We start from the raw sequence: 21,117 nt of genomic DNA on the forward strand, positions 1-21,117 counted from the left end.
ACTTTTGCACATGTCATGACATTGCTTGATGAAAAGGGGCCTCAGCAGGGCTCTTTCTCAGTTTGCAAGGGCTCTGTCCAATTTGCTGTGCAAACCCAGAAAATGGGTGAACATAGAAAGAAACATAAATTGTTCTCAGCAGCTGCCTGCATCCCTTCTCTTTCAAAATCAAAGATAACATACTGGGAGCATTGCAAAGGCATTCTATTTGTCAAAGGAAGGGTGAGGCTTTCATGTTTATCTATCCTTGGATACTGACAGGATTCAAAACTATTCTTGTTTCACTGTTGCACAGCACAAACTCAGGAGTGAGGATGCCTATAAATATGAGCAAATGTGAAGAATATCCTGAACCCTGCCCATTTGGCCATCTTTATGTTTTATATCCTCCTAAAACAACAGCAATGACTTGGAGCACAACAAACTAAAAGACTCAAGGTCCATCCCACCCCTGATGGGACCTAATGGTAAAGACTGCAACGACAACACCATTAAAGCCAACATCTTTAACACATTCTTTGGCTCAGTATTTGTAAACAGCAATGGATCATGCCCAGTATTTCCTAGCCGAACCACAGACACCTACAATGATCTAATACATATAGATTTTACAGAAGACAATGTTGAAAAAGCACTACGCAATCTAAAACCATCTCTATCTATTGGACCGGACGGATTATGTGCCTACTTCTTTAAAAAGCTATCCACTGCCATAGCCGAACCTCTAAGCATAATCTTTGAAAAATCTTTCAGGACCAGCTCCTTGCCAAAACTATGGTCACAAGCCACAGTCATCCCCATCTTCAAAAAGGGAGACCCCAGCCTAGTTGAAAATTACAGATCAATCTCCTTATACTGCGTCAAAGTAAAGTCATGGAATCAATTATTAACCAAGCCATTATCCTTCACTTAGAGACAAACAACCTACTCTCTAATAAACAATTTGGTTTCAGAAATCTGCAATTCTTACACTGCAAAAACATATGGACTACACAACTCGATCAGGGCAAAACAATAGACGCAATCTACATAGACTTCTATAAAGCCTTTGATTCAGTGGTACATGACAAACTACTCCTAAAACTAAAATCTTATGGTATCTCTGGACAACTGCATAACTGGATAGAAGCATTCCTGTCAAACAGACAACAAATGGTCAAAATTGGGAGTGTCCTATCAAATTCTGTACCTGTCAATAGTAGTGTCCCCCAAGGCAGTGTTCTAGGACCAACTCTCTTCATACTCTACATAAATGACCTCTGTGATCATATTAAGAGCAACTGCGTTCTTTTCGCTGATGATGTAAAGCTGTTCAATAACACAGACAATACTGCTACCCTTCAAAAAGATCTTGACTATGTATCAGAATGGTCAAACAAATGGCAACTTCAAATCTCAACAAATAAATGCTCTGTCCTACATATTGGCAAAAAAAATAAATCAGAAAATAAAATACAAGCTGAATAGTCAAGACTTTGTTGATGATCCAAGCTCTGTAAAGGACCTTGGAAGACTCATCTCTAATGATCTAAGTGCTAGAGCCCACTGTAACTACATAGCCAAAAAGGCATTAAGAGTTGTTAACCTAATCCTACGTAACTTTTTCTCTGGTAATATCACACTACTAACTAGAGCATACAAAATATTTGCTAGACCAATACTTGAATACAGCTCATCAGTCTGGAACCCACATTATGTATCTGATATTAGCACAGTTGAGAAAGTCCAGAAATATTTCACAAGAAGAGTTCTCCACTCCTCTACTCGTTGTAGAATATCTTATGCCACCAGACTTGAAATTCTAGACCTAGAAAACCTTGAATTACACTGTCTTCGGTCTGATCTAAGTATGGTATATAAAATCATACATTGCAACGACTTGCCTGTCAATGAATACTTCAGCTTCAACCATAACAACACAAGAGCACACAATAGATACAAATTCAAGGTTAACTGCACCAAACTTGATTGCATGAAATACGACTTCAGCAACAGAGTGGTCAGTGTCTGGAATACTCTACCTGACTCTGTGGTTTCTTCCCCAAACCCCAAAAACTATAACCTTAGACTGTCTACTATTGACCTCACCCCCCTTTACTAAGAGGTCTGTAGGGGGTGTGCATAAGCGCACCAATGTGCCTACCGTCCCTGTCCTATTGTTTCTTTTATTTTTCTTATATGTACCCATTTCATGTATTCATATCTATACCATACTTATACCTATTATCTTGTAAGCGATTGACAAATCAAAATAAATAAAAATAAATAAATGGTTTAACCTTCAACAAACAGAATGTCTTACAGGAAGAGCCCAGCTTACCGGCCTTCACTGAATTTAGAAGGCGACTGGAACCAGCACACTACAAAATTGAGCTCCTGGGGTCATTATATGATCTATGTCCACTAAGGGCAGACATATTTAAAGAATGCTAATTTCTATAACTATTGTATAAATGTGCAATTCAATTTCTGATTTATTTTCCCATAAAACAACTGCTGCTTTGGGAATAGAAGTAACATTACTCTCTCAACCAATGAAATTCTCACACAATACTTGCCTCCATTTTTAGGGAGTAGTGGTTTTCTTCCTTGTCCTCTTTGCCTAAATAAACAGAAAGAGAGGTTAGAATTAGTATGGGGCCTTACAAAAAGCCAAACATATGGTTTCTATTGGGATCAAATGTACTTAGAGCACTTTACCTCCAACACAGGGTCTCTTGGCTGTATCACATGATAAATAATATGGAACTACCTGCTCTATTAAACTCCTTTGAGCATCAGAGGCACTGTTTCCCCAATTATTGGTGAGTGAAGTAGAGAATAAGTAATGCAGAGTTTTAGAGTTAACACTGAAATACAATACTGCATGTACTGTAGTCTACACAACCATTCTCTTTGGCCAAGATTCTCATATCACATATACTCAAAACATCCATTTAGCAAAGATCTCAGCAAGCTGCATTAAAATGTTTCTTCTTGAAAGTTCAACTTTTATTTGCATTTATTATTAGATTTATATCCCATCTTTATTTTTTTTACCACTCAATGTGATGCACATAATTCTCCTGTCTCTTAGAATCTAAGCAATTAGACCAAGGGTCAGCCACATGTGGCTCTTTCGTCCCTCTGCTGTGGCTCCCTGTCACCAGTCAGCTCCACAATTGATAGGGCTTTCGGACAGGTAGAGGAAAAAGGACGCCGTGCTAGGAGGAGACTCTATGGTGGGGAAACTGGACTTCCAGTTGGCTCCAGAATTGAACAGGGGACTTCCAGTTAGGACCTTTGTGGCTCTTAGAGTGTTTAAGATTGCCAACCTCTGAACTAGACAAAGTCACCCAGCCAACTTTCATGTTGAAGAAACAACTAGAACTCCCAGTTACCAAGGTCCTAGTCCAGCAACTTAACTACATTAAGCTGGTTCTTTTATGGAAAATTTGATGATAAATTTCCCGATAGCCTGATTGTCAGTTTCTGTTTCTCAAGCATAAAGAGTCTGGGATAATGTAAGATGATGGCCAGCTAGTATGAAACAGAGCCAAGCTCAGTTACTACCCAGTTTAAAAATGTTACTGTGTGAATAGTTTATATGACCACAGCAAGGAAGAAACAGGGCCTTCTGAGTTTGTGGGGCTTTGAGAACAGCCTTGATTTGTATGCTGAACCTGTCCCAGTTATATGTGTGTTAACAAGTGAACCTTAAGTACTGTGCATAATATTCCAGGGAAAATATAACGTTTCTTCATACTTGCAGAAATATAAATTGATATTGGAACAATTAAGGATACTATGGAAAACAAACTATGCAAGACAATTAAGAAAAAAATCCCCATTCTTGTCTATTGGGTATAGAATGCTAAGCTAGATTCATATTTTTGGAATTAGAAAGATATTGATAATTCTTTTCTACATATACTGCTTTCCTTTGTCCTTCCACCTCTCCACTCTCCTCTTCCTAGAAAATCCTGGAAAACTAGGATGCTGTTTCAGTAGCTATGCTCCTGCTATGGAATGTCTTCTCCAGAAGACATTCCCACTTGATTGTCTCCAGCCTCATTGAAGATTTTCTGTCCCACAAGTTTTCAAGTCTTTTTATGTTGAAACCTGACCCTGTTCCTTTTATATTTTTCCAGGTTGTGAGCTTTCATTCTACAATAGAGTTATCACTCATCCCCTCCCACTTGTGACTGTATGACCGTAACTTTGTCGCTGTACCCTGACGATTTATATTGACTGTTTCCTAGTATGATTTGATTGCTTATTGTACCCTATGACTATCATTAAGTGCTGTACCTTATGATTCTTGACTCTTGATGAATGTATCTTTTCTTTTATGTACACTGAGAGCATTTGCACCAAGACAAATTCCTTGTGTGTCCAATCACACTTGGCCAATAAAGAATTCTATTCTATTCATTAGTTTAATGCAAGCTTTATTGTATTACATTATGAGAATACGGTAATTTGCAATATTAGTCATTGGGCAATAAAGTCAAGGTAAAGTCTTCTTAAATCCTAATGATTTGTTTCCTTGGCAACAGTATGAAAGGGGACTGCCATTGCTGTTTTGGGTTTTTTTTTCTTTTACTCTATATTTTAGCCTACAACTGTGATATCCCGAGGTTCGCCTATCCAAATACTACAGAGGTCCAAGCCTATTTAATTTTTCAGCCCAAACAAGATAATCTGGGTTCCATCACTTGATGAGACTTGTTGGGTAGTATATAGATTTAAAAAGAAAGAAAGAAAATAGTAATAATAAAGTTGCAATTAAGTAGATCGTAGCAACTAAAATAGGCAATGAAAACTATAAAACAAAAACCTTGTAGGCATTTTGAAAAGCCACCAGGTGGGCAGAAGGAAAAGAGAAAAAGGGGGCTGAAAAGGTCAATCAATGATGTGGTTAGAAACTGTAAGAGTAATTGTCATCCCACAACAGGCTGTTACAACAGTTGTAATTTCGAATGGTTGCTAAATAAAAGGTTGTGATCCCTTTTATAGCCACTGCCTATGTCAGTTAAAAATGAGGGGAACTAAGGACTGAAAGGAAGGTTAAGGAAGGAAGCTAAGTTTCCTTTCATTTTCTTTATAAATCACTGAAACATCCCAAAATTAATCCTCCTAAATCAACCAAGTATAGAACCCATTCTGTTGAAGAAACTATTTAATCATGAATAATAGAAGCATCCAGGTCACACCTTTTCTGACTTTGATGCCATCATCTCTCTTTGTTCTGGCATCAGTCAAAAGGATTTGACTGGTGGTGCAGTGGTTAAAATGCAGTCTTGCAGGCTAGCTCTGCCGTATTTCGATCCTGACCAGCTCAAGGTTGACTTAGCCTTCCATCCTTCTGAGGTCGGTAAAATGAGGACCCAAACTGTTGGGGGCAATATGCTGGCTCTGAAAACTGCTTAGAGAGGGCTGTAAAGCACTAGGAAGCCGCATATAAGTCTAAGTGCTATTGCTATTTGTAAGTCATGAAACCGTCTGACTCTTAGGGCAGACCTGTCAAATTGGCAGCCCGTGGGCTGGATATGTCACGCGCAGGCCATACCCACGCCGGCTCCGCAAAGGCAAAAAACATCACGTGACATGATCGAGTTTGATACCTGTGCCTTATAGGGAGACGCCCTTTCACAGAGAATCTTTTCCTGCAGTGATGCAGGACGCTGAATGCGTTCTCCAAATTCAAAATAATCCATAAAGATGCACCTCTTCCACCAAAATATTCATTGTTAATTGATGTTAGGGTTCATGATAGCAATTTCCATAGTTTACAATTCCTAAAATTATTTAGCTTTTTTTAACTAAAAAATAATTGAATGTTTGCTATGCAAAAATATAAAGTATAATTTGAGTAAACAAATGAAGTCAGTAAAAGTCAGTAAAAACGTTCATTCTAGACAGCTGAAGAGCTAGGAAACACAGCTCCCTTTACCTGCTGGGGAGCCTCTGGGAAGACTTGGAGAAATGCAGGTGAGCACTCAGGAAAAGCCCAGCAGGTAAATCGGGTTTGAGGCTTGTGCAAGCTGGCAAATAGGATCTAACATGGGGAGGGGAAGAGGAAAGAGCACCATTCTGTCTCCTTTGTCCTGCGGCTTCTTTTGTTCACCCCTTGCTATAAGAGCATTTATCTTTTTCTTATGCGAACTCACCTCCTTGCAGGTTTATATCAAAGTACCACAGCATCCAATATGCTATTTTGGCTATGGGGAGTAAGGGATAGAATGAAAAGTGGACTTGAGGGACTGCAGAAAGGGAGGAAAAAGCAATTCAGCAAACAAAACACATAGCTGATTCAAAACTGCATAAAAGATGCAGGTGAAACAGGGGGATGGTAATGACTTAATGGTTCCTTCCAACTCTATGATTTATTATCTGGAAATCAAGATCAAGTCTGGATGGAAATTAATGATGTCCACCAGATGTGAATTTTTAAACATTCCAGAATCAGATACTTTTCTGTTCCTTTGCTATGGGGGCTACACTTTCTTTTTAATTGAGGGCACTTCAGTATTATCCTTTTAACTGGAGATTGTGATGAGTTCCCTTCCCTCTTTTTAAAGTTTTAAATAAAGAGCTTGCTGGAGTTTTGAATTATTGCATCTGCATTTTAAATATTATTTTACTATATTTTACTCTGCTTTAAGATGTCTCACTTTCAAAGTAATGCAAAAACTGCACTAAATAATTAAATAATAATAATTAATTATTTAATTATTTAATTAAATAATTAATAAAGCTGCACTATAACCATAACTTTGGCATGTCTATCCCCTTTGGGCCAGCAAGCTCCGCATAGAGAATCTCACTTTATTCAGATCAGGCCAGACAACATTGCAGCAAGAGCTTAGAGTTTCTGGAGACTAAGCAATTCAGCCAAGCCAAGCACTGCTGAGATGACATATAAGCAGCCAATAAGCCAACTGGCAAAATGCCTTGACCAAACTCCCAGATCCTGCTTTATTATTTTTCCTATGTGTAAAATATTCGAGTGTATAAAAGACTGTTGTTCACCCTTTCTTATTTTTAAAACTAGATATTAGTTTATTTTAGTCTTATTGAAATACAATACACTCGCTGCCCTTGGTCATCTTTAGCTTGGGCCTGTCTTTAAGTATCTCAACAGCATCAACATATCACAATTTACAAATAGCTATCCTTTATTCCATCAAGGTGCCTCCCATCCTTTCTCCTCCACCATCCTTTGAAAGTCCCCTCCCTTTTCTTATCACATTTTTTTTGAATATTGGGATGCCTGGGGCTGGCTTTCCAGAACACAATACTCTAGGGGACAAAGACATTCTGGAGGCACACCCCAAAACAATTCTGGGATTGCTGGGTAGTTCTGACCTGCCACTCGCACTCTCCCCCTTTGCGATCCTCTGCTTTCAGAGTTTGCACTTGGCAAAGACTCAGCCTGAAGGAGGCCCCTTCCCAACAAATGCTCTTGGCAAGGCAGCAGTCAAGAAGACCCCTCCCCTCTACAGGCCTCTTGCCAGCAGGAAACGTAAGCTCCCTGGGAACATGGAATTCGCTGCTCTCATCCACTCCACAAAGGCCGTCCCTTGGATCTGTGGGGCAGGCTAACCCAAAAGAGAATGGGGAGGCAATAAAAACGGGACTGGAAAGACAAAGCAAACTCTCTTAGAAAGTTTGAAGTAAAGTGGAGAGAAGAAGACAAGATTTGTTTAGCCCACTCCTGACAGGTAGCCTCACCTTGAGAAAAAGTAGGCTGGCCTCCTCAGGAACAGATTTGGGGTTTATTAAGAGATATAAAAGAAGAGATGGAATAGATAGAGAACAATCCACCACCACCAATTTATCCTTCCTAAGTTCCTCTCTGTAACAAATCTAATCAATTGGAAACTAATCAAGGAGAGAAGCAACTTAGATTGCAAACTTTTGCTAGAAATGCTCTAAGGAAAACACTGGATTTTTCAAAGCACCTATTGGCTGGGACAATAGAAGCTCTAGGATTAGTGATGACACACCATCAGCAGAAGGAGAAATATTGGGTTGGGGTTCTCATTCAATCCTACAAAGAGAAGTCCTATCAAAATTTATTTCAATAGAGATCATAGACAAAGAGAAAAACACTTTCATTCCTATAAGAATGTCTAAGTCAAGCCTACTTTTTTGGCCTGAACAATTAAGCAAGAAGGAATTCAAGCATTCATATTTAATCTCTTTTGCACAGGATAAACCTGGCTTTCTAATTTGAATGACACCTGTAAATATCTGCACATCAGACATTAGCTCAGGAATCACTCCCGCCCTTTCCTTGCTTCAAGGCAACTGCATGCCTTCCTTTATCCTTTTTTAAAAGCTTCACACATATGTTGATCTGTTCATTCATTACCTTATTTTAAAAAAGAAAGCAACAGTTTTTTTAAAAAAAAAAAACTGCACAATTGTTTTGGGGGCTTCTTGGTGATTTCACAAGACCTTGTCAGTCAATACTGCTAGCAGGAAAATTCTTGGGCAAATTGCAGAACCTTGACCACTGACTGAAAAAGATACAAAACATAACAAAAATGCCCCACAGCTTTAAGATATGTGACATATCATCAAGCTATAGTCCTGTGACATATCTACAAGAAAAGAGAAAATATGTAGCTTGGGGTTGAACTGTGAAGTCCTTGGTGGTCTTTGAAGTTGGCTGTTTGCTTGCTGCAATTCTCTTACCAGACTAGGTAATATTTCAGTGCACCAGTCTGGTAATGAAACTTCTGCACGCAAACAACCAACGCCAGAGATCACCAAGGACTCTACACGACTACAGGTCTATTTCATTTCTTTCTTTGCCACAGGTAGCCTCATCTAAACCTCCTCTGCACTTTTCACTTAGTTTCTAGGATGTGACAGCTTAACCAATCCTATACAGGTAGTCCTCGACTTACAACAATTTCCTTAGTGACCATTCAAAGTTATAACAGCACTGAAAAGGTGACTTATGACCATTTTTCACATGACCGCTGCAGCATCCCCATGGACACGTGATCGAAATTCAGATCCTTGGCTACCAACTCACATTTATGATGGTGGCCGTGTCCCTGGGTCTTGTGACCCCCCTTTGCAACCTTCTGACAAGCAAAATCAATGGGAAAAAACAAATTTGCTTTACAACCGTGTTGCTAATTTAACAACTGCAGTGATTTACTTAACCAATGCGGCAAGAAAAGTCGTAAAATGGATCAAAACTCACCGAACAAATTTCTCACTTAGCAACATCAATTTTGGGGCTCAATTGTGGTCGTAAGATGAGGACTACCTGTACCTTAGTTATCCTTGATACCTTAAACTCTTTCTTGCTTAGACTACAAGAGGCTGATGTGACACTGTCTGTTCACCTTCGCTAGCAGGGGGATCAGGACTGTCCTTGGGGGTGCAGCGCCCATTTTCCAGGGCCCGTCCCATCTCTCCTTCTGGCGGGCCACTGGGTTCGTTTTCGCTTCGCTGCCTGCCCTTCAGGTCGGTGATAGTGCAATTGTCAGAAGCACCCATCTCAGCATCTCCATTGGGCACTTGCTCCATAGGGCTGGTGTTGTGGGTAGGTGGGGGGCACTTGGGTGCTGAAGCTGTGTCTTTGGGGATTTCACTGATCTCCACCTGCAAAAGGACAAAAGCAGGAAAGAAAAAAAGGCGTGAAGTCATTCACAGCTACATCTGGAAGAAGACCACAGGACAAAAGAAGCCATCAAACTTCTATAAATCCCAACTAAGGCAAACCCTGGCAGATACCTGTGAAGGAAGTCCTGCCGTCTAATGAGAAAACATTTGCTTCACATCTAAACAAGAACAAATCTTCTTGCACCACAAAGAGTAACAAACTGTAGCATATGCTTTTGCAGACCAAACTCCCACCATTAATTGCATGGAATGGTATCCTGAATTGTCAAATCAACTCACCCAATGTAAGGAGAATAAGAAAGAAACTACTGCTAACTGTGAGAACTGAGGGAAAGAAATGTAGGAAAAAGAGACAGCATATTTATATGACAATTACATTAAGGATTAAATGTAAGCAAACTGTAATAATCTGTAAAGTGCTGCCAATAAATAATTTGCACTCATAAATGGAAACAAGGTGTATTTTGAATTACATCTGAGGTGAATAAAGATTTCCCATGGGTTAAAATATGTAGAAAGAGAATAATTTTTAATCACTTTTTATCAAATCTTACTGATAAATTACCTACAACCCTATGTAATTAGAGGTGGGTGCCTTGGCCCTATGCATTGATAATTTCCCTTTTAAGGTCTTGCATAGGGCTCCCTTTTGAAAACAGCTCAGAAAAGCAGAGCTACAAATATGAAGCTGGATGATTAGATTATGTTATGTCTATGCTTTGTCAATTGCACTAACTTCCAGTCTGTTTGGGGATTTGGTTGTATGTTGAGGGCCACCTGTGCAGAGATTTCTTTTCAGCAAGCACTACCAAATCTTTTTTTTAAATGGATATTTATGTTTGTTTATCACAGTAGAAAATAATGAAGAGGAATGCCCATATTTCAATCATTAATTTAATACAGAAATTAATGATTCAATGGATAAAACTTAAGACTTTTCCTCTTTTAGTACCTTTGGTTCGGAAACACTGCAAAAAGCATCATCAGAAGAGGTCTCAACAATCTTTAAACTGAATGGGCCCAGTTTAAGCCCTTAATGGGCAAAAACAATAAGTATTTCTTGCATTATTATGGCAGGAAGAATACAATCTAGATCCATTGTAATTAAGAGAGGAACAGGATTTTGCAAGGTGCAGATATAGCAGTGTCTTGTTAACCGAAAGGCATTGCTTTCTATCTGAACAGGACTATTGGACAAAGAAAGGAAATGGAGATGTTAAGAAGTATTATTCTTAGAGGATGCTTTGAGAAGTCCTTTTATCCCTAACCATTTGTTTCTTTCTCTTAAATTTGTTTTCCTTTGAATCTAAACTAGAGGAAATAAACCGTTTGATGTTTACTGAAATAGTTGCTTGGTGGTGTCAAGAGCCAAATGGGATTCCTCACTTATACGACACTTGTTTCTGCAATAGCTCCATGGGCTGACTTCTTCTCCCAATCATCTTTGCTGAGGCCAAGTGAATTAAGATCATCTCAGAATCACATTTTCTTTCTGCTAGTCATAATCCGTCTTGCACAAGCGTCACTTGCATACTCTCATTCCGCATCAGCCCCAATGCCTTCCTGGATGCCTTCTCTTGCTTCTTCCTATTCACTAGGTAACTGCTAAGGCTTCCAGAGATGAAGGAATGTACGGCTACATACATTAGATAATCTTGGCAGAAATGGCAATATTTTATCCCACCTTTATTTCAAATTGGTATGCAGTTAATGCTCCTTCCTCCACCAATTTTTCCCACAACAACAACCCTAGGAAACAAGTCAGGCTGAGAGTGTGTGACTGGCCCAAAGTCACCAGCCAGCTTTCATGCCTAACCTGCCATTACGTAACACTCATGGCCTCCTGGTTTCTTGCCTGATGCCTTAATCGCTAATAGGAATTAAATAGGATTCTGTGAATTAGAAGGTACATTCATCTAGTCCAGCCCTCTGCTTAATATTTTGGGATAGAGGGCTAGCCATTCACTGCTTGAAGACCACCAGTGAAGGGGAAGATATCATGACATGTGTCAAATGTTGGCATGTCTCATAGTTAGGAAGTTTTTCCTAATATATAACCTGAATCTATGTAATGGAATGACTTTGAGGGCCCAGGGAATGATCAGGCAAGAGAGGAAGGACCTCACAATTGCTTAATGGTCAGGGAAGGGTTCGTCCTAACTGTTTAGACAGTTAAAATAGCAATAACAATTTGTACCTTCAAGTTTTGCAATATTTTGTTCATGTAGCCTTACTACAAAGAAGATTTAGCTCATCCAGTCATGGTTCTTATCTGGTTTACCTAGGAGGGCTAATAATCTATTATGCATTAGTTTCAATCCTTTGGTTCTGGTTTTATCCTCTAAGATAATGAAGAAAACATTCTCCTTTATATGACATTCCTTTAGATATTCTTCTGCTAACTGGTAATAAAGCAGAACTACTACAATTTTTATTTTGACTCAGTCCTTTCAAAGAGGATATGCATCCCACCTAACAATCGTGAAGAGCAAAATCCAACTTGTGCTTAACAGAAATCCAATTAAGAAACATCTATTGATAGTTTAATACCCAAGAAAATTCTAGTACAATTTGATTTTAGTATCCTGAAAACAATGTGGTGAACACAGAATGTTAGCATGGATTTGTCCAGATTAATCTTGATTAGATAACTTCCTTAGGAGAGCCTGGGAATGCTGTAGAGATAGTGTATTTTAATTTCAGCAAAGCATATCACAAAATATTCCATGACTTTCTGATCTGCAAATTAGTATGAGCTGGATGAAGTATCTACTTGGTGATTCCCCAGTGGACATGAAAACCATACTCAAAGGGGACCGAATCATTTTTCATCACACTGGAGAGAAGTATGAGGGTGAGTGCAATAGTGTTTGATCCTCAAACTTGTAATCTTCAACATGCACATTAATATTGAATAAAGAGGTAGAGAGAACATTTATCAAATCTGCAGACTACACATATATGGCTAGGATAGAGGTAATACTCTTGAATACAAACAAAATTCAAAAATTCGTTAAGTCAGGGAGGGGGACTGAAAATAACAATGAAATTTAACAGAAATAAATATAATGTCATTCAAATAGGAAAAAAAGAAATAAAATGCATTGGTATAGGATGAGAGACTCTTAACTGGTTGAAAAGATATGTGAAAGTTGACATGGTAAGGCGGAAACGGACCAGATGGCAAAATGTTTCAAGGTTAGTAAATGAACAGTCACACTTCCACTGACTCAAAAAAATGGGAAAAGACCCAAGAAGCAAATCTCAAAAGTTGCCAAGAAAACTGCATGGATTCCTCCATGTAATTGCCAGAATCAAAACGGACAAAGGGACAAACGTGTATATACATGCACATGTACATATATTCAGAAACATATACATTTAGGCTAAATTAGACTGAGAACCTCTTGTATGTATGACTCTCTAGTTTTTGGCAATTAATTTACTTATCTAACCTTCTTGAGTCTGCTTGGGTATGAAGAACAAAGAGAAAAAATGCTTACCTAATATGAAGCCTGATAATTATTTTTAGATGCATCAGTAAAATCAGAGAGAGTTTGACAGAAATGAAATCAAGAACACTTGTTCTTCTGTTCCAGATTTTTTTACACAAAAAATCCTTGAGAAATTTTTGGGGGCATTTTGTCTTCTTCCACTCAGCAGCTCCCATTATTGCACATGCCACTAATTTTACCAACAACTTTCCTTCCCAGTATAATATATCCCATTGCCCTCTCCCCAATTTTCCCTCTTCCCTTTCACACCAGAGTTGCCACCACTAATAACCCAAGCACCTTCCTTGTTTCCCGCTGAGTATTGACAATGTCTTTAAGTGTTTCTCATTATCTCCACTATTCCAGTAAAAACATTCTGATTCATATCCAGGACAAATAGGACAAAATACTCCCATTTCATTTCATACGTAGATTCAGGCATTGAAAACATGAGCATTTTGGTTTGAGCATGGTCTTTCCAAAACCAGCTATTTAATGAATGGAATGGATTTTGCACAAAATACTTTATAAATCTCTAGAAGCAAGTATGCTTAGCCTTATGAAACAATTACCGAGGATAGATCTGCTGTGGAAAATGACCACATTTAAGTGCCTTAAAGAGTATCATAAAGGATATTAGTACAGAGTGCAGAACGTGGAATAATTATCTTCAATTACAAGACGAAGGCAGATTGTTGCTGCCTAGTACAGAAAACTTCCTAATTATAAATGCAGTTCGGTGGTGGAAATAGTTACACACAGAGGTGGGAGCATCCATTGATTGGAGAGGCTGGAACATCATTTTTTAGGAATGCTTTCATTTGGATTCTTATAAAGATTGGAGTTAGGCTCAATGTCTATTTCACCCCTTTTCAAGAGCTCTTTCTCAAAGCCCTCTTAAACTGCTTTCTACAAGTCCCTGAGCTATGTTGTACATGAGTGGATTCAAAGACAGCTCACCCAACAACTGCCTAGCTGTGCTACAGTAGCACTATTCAGAAACCAGATCCTAAAGCAGCCAGCTGATAGGCTCCTTTTGAATACAGACTTAGAGATATTTAAGAAGAGCACTAAAACATGTTCAAAAGCCATCTTAACATTAACTGAGTTGCAGAAAGAGTGAAGCATAAAACAGTAGAGAGCTGTTTTTTCTTTCCACCTTACCATGCTGGCACAGACATGATACCATTGATCTAATAGTCATTTAGGCTAATCTTCATGGTGGGGAATCAGCTCAGCAATCTAATGGATGCAGGTGGAAAGCAAGAGTTTAAATAATTGGCTTCTCCAATTTCCCAATGCAGAAAGGTCCTAGACGACAGTGCATAGGTATCAAAGGCAGAAGATAGTACCACAGACTGAAGTGGACAAACCAAGCTGATCTCAACCCTAAGTGTTATTTCTCTGTGATCCTGATTCAATGGCTAGTAAAATAACTTAGATAACAACCAAGGCAAAACTGCCATAGCTTGATACCTGCTTAAAGAAGAAAACTGTACCTTAAAATGAGAGGAACTAATTTTAAGCTGGCTCAGGTATGGGTTAAAGATGAAAGGAAGGCAACTTCATGAACACACAGTAGGAAAAAGAAGTTACTGGGACTTGCTCATGCTATGGTTAGGAACAAGTGGGGAAAGTCCCAAATTCTACAATTCTGTGACAATTCTACAATTCAAAGACTCTTCTTTGTCTTTTGGGCAAGCTTCCAGTATCTTCAAACGACTTCTATGCTTTTGAAGCTGAGTTGCCCTCCTTTTCTTTCCCTGTTATTCAATCCCAATTGTTATCTTAAATTTAGTGTAATGGGGATGTCTAGGATATACAACATGTCCTCTCCAACACAACACAACCCATAGCAAGCATTGAAAGAGGTTCCTTGGCTAACAGTTATTTTGCCCATGTTCTAACAACATAAAGGGTGATCAACTCTTAACAATTGTTAACCAGTGAACTCATTAAGTAATATCTGCCCATCTGCATAGTTCTGCAGGCAAAACAGAGGCAGTTCAATAGACAAAAGTTCTGGCATGGCTGTTACCACTTTTTCTGATATGAGAATGAGGAGTTTCTACCATGTTCACAACTGTTATCATTTGAGAGTAAAGAAAACAACCTGTGCCCTCAAAGATAACTTTACATTCTATCTATATCTATCTATCATCTACCTATCTACCCACCTATCTACCTATCATTTATCTACATCTACATCTATCTATCTATCTATCTATCTATCTATCTATCTATCTATCTATCTAATCGATGTATACATCCATCCATCTTGCATTGGCTAACAACCATTAAACTATATTAACAAAGAGTTTAAAAACTACAATGGTCATCATGGATGAACTCAGACAAAACAGTCAATAAAGACATCTAAATGAGCCATCTATCCTCCGGACCCCCAGGTCCTGATGCATATCTAGGTCTTCAAAGCTCTAGGAAAGGCCAGTCAGGTTGGGGGCAATCTAATCTCAGAGACTATGGTGTTCTAGAGCAGGGGTCTCCAACCTTGGCAAGTTTAAGCCTGGAGGACTTCAACTCCCAGAATTCCCCAGCCAGCTTTGCTGGCTGGGGAATTCTGGGAGTTGAAGTCCTCCAGGCTTAAACTTGCCAAGGTTGGAGACCCCTGTTCTAGAGGGCAATCAGTGCATGCTTCTGAAGTCCCAAAAGTTAATAGCCTTTAATTGAAGAGACCTGGAATGTGCCCTTTCTGTCAGATCTAGTAGGATGGATAGAAACAGTTAACAACAGGCAGTCCCACAAATAATGCAGTCCCATGATATGGAAGAGCTTTATAAGTGACAACCAGCATCTTGAATTCCACTTGGAAGCACATTAAGAGACAGTGCTGTTTACAGAGCAGAAGTATAACATGGGTGTATCAAACTGTGCCTGTAATCCCCTCATCTTGCTGCATTCTGGATAGCCACAGTATCTGGATGGTCTTCAAGGGTAGTTCCATGTAAAATGTGCTGCCGTATCCACTTGAGAGGTGGAGCTTATGTGACTGCAAGCAGTTCTTTCTGATCCACACAAGGATGCAAGTAGTGCACAAAACAAAATTGTAAAAAATTCCTCCTGACCACATTTGCTAGCTGCTTTTAGAATAGGAATTATGAGTTCAGGAGGATCCTCAAATTATACAACCCTCTCCAGAACCAAAGATGAAAAGACCCTGGCCTGGATCTAGGGGATCCTAAAACCCAGAGGCACTCAATCTTGCTAGGGTTGAGCTAAAGCCTGTTCTTTCCTATCCCCTCCCTCCCAAGAAAGAACCTCTACAGCATTACTTAACTTGGGGCAATGATGTAAAACTAGGTATCATCGGCATACTAAAGATATCTCACCCATGACATCAGATGACTTGATCCAATGGCTTCTTGTAGATCAGGGGTGTCAAACTGGATTTCTTCGAGGGCCGGATCAACACTGTAGTTCTCTTCCACAGGCCAGCTGATGGTGGGGGAGATGAAAGGCTTCCTGCGGGCCAAAACAGCCACCTGCCAGCTAAAACGTGGTGCGGGAGCTCCCCTGCATCCCGTTTTGGCCTGGAAAGTGCTGTAGGGGGCCATCCAGGCCAAAAGGGGCCGCCAGAGGCACCACAGGCCAGTCCTTTGCTATTTCCAGGCTGATCCCGTGGGCCTTGAGTTTGACACCCCTGTTGTAGATGATAAACAGGAATGGGGAGAACATCAAGCCCTGAAGGACCTTCCTACCACCCTACCCCACAAAACTGACTAGAACCAGCCCCAGAGAAAGGAGAAGAACCAGTGTAAAAGTGTACCTCCTAATCCCTGGAACCAGCCAGCAAGATACCATGATTGATGATATCAGAAACCACTGACAGATCAAGAGTCAGGCTGCATACACAACCTCTAGCTTCTTCCACCCATCCACAAATATAGTTAACGCTGTTTCAGTCTCATGTCTAGGTCTGAAACTGGACAGAAAAGGAACCAAATAATTTATTTCCTATAGGCTTTCCTGAAGGTGCTGTACAACCACCACTTATACAATGATAGTTGTCCAAAATCATTGCCTTAAGCAAAGACTTTTTGCAGGAGGGATAACCGAATGCCCCTAAAGCAATAGTGGAACTACTACCCCTCTCTCAAGAATGAATTCATCACTGTCAAGATCTGACAACATGAAATCTCCAAGAAAATCTTAGCTAACCAGGAAAAACCTGGGTTCACCACACCACAGGTGGCTGAGCTAATATTTTCAAAAATCATGTCTATTTCATCTGGACCAACAGTATCCAAGGCACAAGTGTCAAACTCAATCACATCATGTGATGTATCATGACGTATCACATTTTTTGCCTTTGTGGAGCCGGTTTGGGTGTGGCCTGCACGTGACGCATTCTGCCCATGGGCCACTAGTTTGACAGGCCCGATCCAAGGCATCCCAAATAATCAGGCCACACTGAGATTCAATCACCTTCATGGGTTCTATCTTAAGGCTATGATAAAATGTTTTTAGCAATCCTACCCTACCTTTTTGAGGAGGGAGAATCAACATTAAGTCTGAATATTAAGAAGCAATAATTGCACCACAGATGTTTAAGCATATTAATGTGGACAAAGTAGCAGAGACTGAAGTGGTGAATTCCCAACATGGACCTATTAATGGCAACTATACAACACTACTCACCACAGCCTACAGAGACCTTGCAAGAGAATTTCCCCTCTTCTCTCCATCACTCTAATGAGATAAACAGAAGTAAAACTAAGGCCTAAAAAAGCTTATTCTTCTAGAGAGAAACGTAGGCCTTGCCCCAAATATGGTGGCTTAGGGAGAATGAGGAACCACAAAAGGATTTTGGATATTACAACCACTCAACACCCTGCAAATTGCCTGACAGCAACTGTTCCCCTTTCCATCTATATATCTCCTATCCCTTTTACAGAAAGGGGAAACAATGCTGAGAGAGAAGCTGATACTCAGCCGTAAAGGGCTTCAAATGTTATACCCAGCCCAGCATTTTGTGTTCACAATAGCAGACAAGCAAGTTCATGCATTTACACTGGGCTCTCTGGGCCTTGAGTGACAACATCTGAAGAATAGAATAGCACTCTACCAATCCCATCAGTTTCAACCGGTAGTGATCCAGGATAATTTGAAACTCACATTAACAAGCACTAGAGCTAACAAACTTGCTTGAAGAATTGCAGCAAATATTATCTATCGATTTTTTTTAAAACCACCACCTTGTGTTCACAGGCAAAATGTGTGCCCCGAGTGGCATCCAATGATAAAAAATGCAATAGCAAACTTAGTCAATTATCTGATCTAATAAGAGATTTCATTAAATTTGAGCCAAAACTGTATGCAAAAAGCTAGCATGCATTCTGTCAAGGACTGAGAACAAGATGAGGGGCTGGAAACAGGATAAGGCAGAGGGCATAGCTCCACATTACTCCAAATCATTCCATGAAACATATCAGTTTAGATTTAGAAGGTTTTCAAATAGGAACAGATGTTTAAAGATGTTCCTCTCCTCTTTCTTTCTAAACCTCTGCATAACTGCTACCTAGCAAAACAAGGAGTAACAGCTAGGCTGCAAATGTCTGCCCTCTACTCTAATTCAGGCTGTGGTACAATTTATGAGACCAACATGCTTGCTAAGGCTAGGAATATGATCCAGCAAATCAGAATTTATCCACAAAATGAAGAAACAGCAATAGGGAAGATGGACCCATATTTGATTACTGCTAAGCACACATGGAGACCCAAATGGGTCTATCAGGTTCTCACATAGATCTAGCAGAGGGTCAGTTCTGGCTGGAGCTACACCTAAAGAGCGAGCCATGATTCACAAGTGACTTGTACAGTCATGGTGACAGCTCCATGTCCTGTGTCCCTATTACTACTTAATAGTATTAAGGAGTGTTTATTTTTTTACCAATTCTGTTCCACTCCAGCTGCACTAGGACTGCTTGTGACCTGAAGCTGTGCCCAGAAACCTTCCTACTCCCAATACAATGCAACTATACAAGGTCCAGGAGAATCAATGTAGACTAAAGCGATGGAGAAAAAGCTGGCAGTCCTGAATTCTAGGCCACCTTCAGCCATGGTCATTGAGTGACTTTGGGTCGGTCATTCTTTCAGTTCAACCTCCCTCACAGTCTTGTTGTAGGAAAAATAAAAGGAGAGAGGCTTGCCTACTACTTGGAGCTCCTGAACGAAAGGCAAGCTATATATTAATAAAACCTTGTGCCTTGCTCTAGTGATGAATGAGTGTGTGTAATTGTTTATTTATTTATTTATTTGATTTGCCAATTGTTTACAAGATAATAAGTATAAGTGTATACATAGTTGTGAATACATGAAATGGGTACATATAAGAAAAATAAAAGAAGAATAAGAGAAACAATAGGACAGGGACGGTAGGCACGTTGGTGCGCTTCTTCCTTGTGATCTTTTAAAATCTTGCTATGCGCCTTATTTAATCTGAGAATGAAACCTCCACAAGCTCAAGAAGACTGTCAAGTGTGTCTTACCAGACAGCAGCCCTTCTGGGGTTTCTCCCTCCAGTCAGAAGGAAAAGGTTCTGCACACCACCTGTCCACACCAGCTCCTGGCAGTGCAAGTTTCCTGTCCTGCTCTGCAGAGGAACCAGCCCCTTCCTTATCAAAGACACACTTCCTCAGAAACTGAAACAAACATGCAGGCCCCAAAACACGCAGGCCCCAGAGGAGCTTCAAAACTGCCATGCAGCGCAGATGATTTATTTTATTTTTATTTATTTATTTATTTGATTTGCCAATTGTTTACAAGATAATAAGTATAAGTGTATACATAGTTGTGAATACATGAAATGGGTACATATAAGAAAAATAAAAGAAGAATAAGAGAAACAATAGGACAGGGACGGTAGGCACGTTGGTGCGCTTATGCACACCCCCTACAGACCTCTTAGGAAAGGGGTGAGGTCAATAATAGACAGTCTAAGGTTAAAGTTTTTAGGGTTTGGGGAAGAAACTACAGAGTCGGGTAGAGTATTCCAGACATTGACCACTCTATTGCTGAAGTCGTATTTCCTGCAATCAAGTTTGGTGCGGTTAACTTTGAGTTTGTATCTATTGTGTGCTCTTGTGTTGTTATGGTTGAAGCTGAAGTATTCATTGACAGGCAAGTCGTTGCAATGTATGATTTTATATACCATGCTTAAATCAGACCGAAGACGGCGTAATTCAAGGTTTTCTAGTTCTAGAATTTCAAGTCTGGTGGCATAAGGTATTCTACAACGAGTAGAGGAGTGGAGAACTCTTCTTGTGAAATATTTCTGGACTTTCTCAATTGTGCTAATATCAGATACGTAATGTGGGTTCCAGACTGATGAACTGTATTCGAGTATTGGTCTAGCAAATGTTTTGTATGCTCTGGTTAGTAATGTGATATTACCAGAGAAAAAGCTACGTAGGATTAGGTTAACAACTCTTAATGCCTTTTTGGCTATGTAGTTGCAGTGGGCTCTAGCACTTAGATCATTAGAGGGGAGTATTCCAAGGTCCTTTACAGAGCTTGGGTCATCAACAAGATCTTGACTATTCAGCTTGTATTTTATTTTCTGATTTTTTTTGCCAATATGTAAGACAGAGCATTTATTTGTTGAGATTTGAAGTTGCCATTTGTTTGACCATTCTGATACATAGTCAAGATCTTTTTGTAGGGTAGCAGTATTGTCTGTGGTATTGAACAGCTTTACATCATCAGCGATGTAATCATGAGCTTTGGTTTGATATCCAAACATGATATCCATCATGAGCTTTGGTTTGATATCCAAACCAAAGCTCAACTTTAATTGTGGATGGCCTTAAAATCCAGAACATTCTGCTATTGTTCTTCTTATTTTATAAACAAGAAACTGTGAATCACAAAAGCCCCAAGAATTTCAACTCGGGTAATAAACTAAAATAGGCTATGTTGTGGTTCAGTGTGTTATAGGGATCTGGACATTGTTACGGCAATCATTTTGTTTATT

At 39.6% G+C, this 21,117-nt stretch overlaps 1 protein-coding gene across 1 annotated transcript in view; it reads right to left on the reverse strand.

The window, feature by feature from the left end:
• The window catches only part of DNMT3A (DNA methyltransferase 3 alpha), a 131,608-nt gene that overhangs the window by 62,803 nt on the left and 47,688 nt on the right, over positions 1–21,117 (reverse strand). Inside the window, exons 4-5 of the mRNA XM_026671559.2 lie at positions 9,351–9,609; positions 2,559–2,602 (exon numbers count right to left, since the gene is read on the reverse strand). Coding sequence (XP_026527344.1) covers positions 2,559–2,602; positions 9,351–9,609 — 303 coding nt within the window. The remainder of the gene's footprint in view (positions 1–2,558; positions 2,603–9,350; positions 9,610–21,117) is intronic.

This window comes from Notechis scutatus, chromosome 1 (assembly GCF_049901735.1).
Source record: "Notechis scutatus isolate UNSWTSFEM ecotype Mainland chromosome 1, rNotScu1.2, whole genome shotgun sequence".
Classification (NCBI taxonomy): Eukaryota; Metazoa; Chordata; class Lepidosauria; order Squamata; family Elapidae; genus Notechis; species Notechis scutatus.